Source organism: Neomonachus schauinslandi, unplaced genomic scaffold (genome assembly GCF_002201575.2).
Source record: "Neomonachus schauinslandi unplaced genomic scaffold, ASM220157v2 HiC_scaffold_2052, whole genome shotgun sequence".
NCBI lineage: Eukaryota > Metazoa > Chordata > Mammalia > Carnivora > Phocidae > Neomonachus > Neomonachus schauinslandi.
The window spans coordinates 2,452-6,498 of NW_025410742.1; the positions used below are offsets into that span (position 1 = coordinate 2,452).

The following is a 4,047-nucleotide window of genomic DNA, read 5'->3' on the forward strand; positions in this document are numbered from 1 at the left end:
TTTTCCATCTTTTTGTATCTTAGTCAATTTCTTTCATGAGTGTTCTGTAGTTCCTAGAGTATAGATCCTTTACCTCTTTTGTTAGGTTTATTCCGAGGTATCTTATGATTTTTGGTGGTATTGTAAATGGAATCATTTCTCTAATTTCTCTTTCTACAGTTGCATTGTTAGTGTATAAGAAAGCAACTGATTTCTGTGCATTGATTTTTTTATCTTGCCACATTACTGAATTGCTGTATGAGTTCTAGTAATTTGGGGGTGCAGAGATGAACCATGAGAGACTATGGACTCCGAGAACAAACTGAGGGTTTTAGAGGGGTTAGCCCGGTGGGTTAGCCCGGTGATGGGTATTAAGGAGGGCATGTACTGCATGGAGCACTGGGTGTTATACAAAAACAATGAATCATGGAACACTACATCAAAAACTAATGATGTATTGTATGGTGACTGACATAACATAATAAAATAAAAATTTTTTTAAAAAGGTCATATAAATGGGTTATTGCTGGGCATACAGAACAAGAAGCTGCCCTGTTCAGAAGCCCACATCTTTCATTCCTGACTCACTAATTTTATTGCGCCCCTTCCTTCATCTGATCTTTTAACTGTCTCAAGGCATCTTATCTTATTTCTCTATCCTATCTTTCTCATCTCCACTCTCTCTGTACCCCATCGGGTCCTCTCCAGTGCCTCGATCCTTTCTTCTCAGCCCGTTTGCTTACAGTTCTCTCCTGTTTCTCTCCAGTTCCCATCTTTCTTCTTCATCTTCCCACAAACTCTCTCTCCACCTCCAGTCTTGTTCTGCTTCCCTCCCTCATGTCCTTTCTCTTCATCTCCATCTTATGTGATCCTTTCAATACTTTCACCACCGTGAAAACTCATGGAGAAGCCATGCCACAGGTGCAGGTCAAAGGGATGTTTTAGAGAAATGAATGAGGAAACATCAGTGGCATGGTAGAGATGCCCAGAATGGGCAATGCATCTCAAAGAGAGGTTAGAAGGAAAATACAGCCAAATACAGACTGGACAAAAGCCTGGGAAGCAGCATGCAAGATGAGAGAATGTTCTAGGTTAGAGACTGCTCTCTTACTGAGAAAGGAAATTTTAGGGGAAATATTGCTATTTACAGATATGGATTATCTCAGCTGGAAGGTTTGGGGACTGAGAGTGAGGATTTAGAGAGGAAGTTCATATTGAGTAGTTTGGGATTTTTTTCATGTTTAAATAATATTTACATTAGAAAAGATTATCTTTTCAAAAGATTTGAAGTACATCAGGAAAGATAGATGAGGAACATTCATTTTATGATTTGTCATGTGTGTTAATGAAGTTTTAAAAATTTGTCCACAAGGATCATGGTCTTCAGAGTTTCTAGAGAACACATACCCAATACAACTTCCCCTTCGTCCCCTCTATATCCCATGGTATCTTTGTGTGATAGGAAAAGATTGAGGTGCTTTTTTTGCTTTGTAGAAACCTGACAGGAAAAATAAAATGATTCTGATCTCTAGGCCCATGTTTTATAATAGACCATCCATACCTGAACTTGAGGGAATCACATGACTTACTATTGGGTGAGGGTGGGGGTGGGGAGGACTTTGATTGGATATTTTTGGGAACCCAGATTATAACCAAACTGTGTGATATGAACCTGTAATAGTCAAGGCTCGAGGTTTCACTTCTACACAGAAAAAGGAGCATGCAGGGACTGAAGTTGTAATTTGTCAAAGGGGCTGGCCTTAGCAGAGCTTAACACGTTTATTGTCTATAAATTGGGCATAGCTTCTTTGAGAAACAATAACTATTATCCCTAACAAAATATCCTCATGTGTAGGGAGACAGAAGCAATTATGGAACATTTGTCTTAGTTACTGGCTTTAGAGTATTTCTCTTTTAGTTCAGAAAGAGAAAAGGAGTGGGTGACATTCCAGACCTCAAGACCTTCCCCTTGAGCACCCGCCAGAGGGCATCCTGTACATCAGGGTTCCTGAGGCTGTAGATGATTGGATTCAGCATGGGGTTGATAACAGTGTTGAAGACCCCAACCCCTTTATCCTTGTCTGAAAGTTTGGCTGAACCAAGTCGCATGTAATTAAATATACCTGAACCATAGAATATGCCCACCATGGTGAGGTGAGAGCCACATGTGGAGAAGGCTTTCTTCCTGCCCTCAGCAGAGCGGATTCGTAGAACTGCAGCTGCCACATGGGCATAGGAGGTGATGATGAGAGCCAAGGGGGTACCTGCCATTATGAAACCCACAGCAAAGAGCAGCAGCTCGTTGAGCTGGGCGCTGGAGCAGGAGAGCTGGAAGAGCTGTGGGAGGTCACAATAGAAGTGATTGATCACATTGGGACCACAGAAGTTGAGTGTGGCTATGGCTACTGTGTGACTCAGTGCATTGGTGAAGGCTAAAGCCCAGGACACAGCCACCAATATCCTCTGGACTGTCTGGCTCATTTGGGTGTTGTAGGTAAGGGGCTGGCAGATGGCCAGGAATCGGTCATAGGCCATGGCTGTCAGCAGGAAGCAGTCTACCCCAACCAAGAGATGGAAGAAGAAAAGTTGTGTGAAGCAGGCTCCATAGGGAATTGTACGCTTGTGGGACAGGAGACGAGCCAACATCGAGGGAACAGTGACGGTGATGCACCCAACATCCAGCACTGATAGGTTCCCCAGGAAGAAGTACATGGGGGTGTGGAGTTTGGGCTCCACCAAGACGGCAGCCAGGATGCTGAGGTTGCCTCCAACTATGACCAGGTAGGCAAAGAGGAAGACTACGAAGACAACTGGCCACAGCTCTGGTGTCTCCACCAAGCCCAACAGGATGAACTCAGTAATGGCTATTCTATTGGCCCCAAATTTTGACTGCATTAGTTCCTGCAAGGAAACATCCAAGGAGAAAAAGAATCATTCCTCTCAATATATTGATTCAAAAAGAAGAAACCGACTCTGTGGGGCAGCAAAATTTGCCATCCCAAATGGCATGTGGATTATTTTAGACTGATTACTTTTAAAAAACAGAAGTCTCAGGAAGAACCTTTGCCTTCCCCCATATGCGTAAAAGAATTTATTTATTTATTTATTTATTTATTTATTTATTTATTTATTTTTAAAGATTTTATTTATTTATTTGACAGAGTGAGACACAGTGAGAGAGGGAACACAAGCAGGGGGAGTGGGAGAGGGAGAAGCAGGCTTCCCGCAGAGCAGGGAGCCCGACGTGGGGCTCGATCCCAGGACCCTGGGATCATGACCTGAGCCGAAGGCAGATGCTTAATGGCTGAGCCACCCAGGCGCCCTGCATAAAAGAATTTAGATAGAGGACTTGCTCCAGGAAGGGGGCTATCACCATAGATACCTACAGTATCACATAAACTAGGTGTGGTAGAGAGGGAGCATTATAGTGACTTTCAGTCCACAATAGGATTAATTTGACAGAATAAAGTAAGGCTGTAAAAGCTCTCAGTATAATTATTCAGGAGGTAAAGCTAATTGGTGTATATGCCTTTCCCAAATACCCATGAAACATTCACCCTCCAAAAAAGCACATGTTGGGACACCTGGGTGGCTCAGTTGGCTAAGCATGTGACTCTTGATTTTAGCTCAGGTCATGATCTCAGGGTCGTAAGATTGAACCCCTCATTGGGCTCTGTGCTCAGCAAGGAGTCTGCTGGATATTCTCTCTCTCTCTCTCCCCCTTCCCCTTCTTGTTCCCTCTCTCTCAAATAAATAAATAAATTTTTTAAAAAGAGCATGTATAAACCTGAAATTCAGAAAATTCCAAAAGAATTAAGAATACAAGTAATAATATTTAATTGCAATCCAATTTAAGGAAAAATGATTTTTTAAAAATAAATCCCTTTACCCCAAAGATACAAATGTAAGGATCTGAAGGGGTACATGCATCTCAATGTTTATAGCAGCAATGTCCACAATAGCCAAACTGTGGAAAGAACCAAGATATCCATCGACAGATGAATGGATAAAGAAGACGTGGTATATATATATATATATATATATATATATATATATATATATATATAT

General features: G+C 41.9%; 1 protein-coding gene across 1 annotated transcript; it reads right to left on the minus strand.

Moving 5' to 3' along the window:
- Positions 1–1,893: 1,893 nt before the first annotated feature.
- Positions 1,894–2,874, minus strand: LOC110593196 (olfactory receptor 3A1-like). Its single transcript, XM_021704434.2, has one exon. It carries the CDS (start codon positions 2,872–2,874, stop codon positions 1,894–1,896), a length of 981 nt encoding a protein of 326 aa, XP_021560109.1.
- Positions 2,875–4,047: the final 1,173 nt, after the last annotated feature.

What these genes read in the sequence shown, in the direction of transcription:
- LOC110593196 (XM_021704434.2), bottom strand. Translation starts at nt 2,874, where the DNA reads ATGCAGTCAAAATTTGGGGCCAATAGAATAGCCATTACTGAGTTCATC.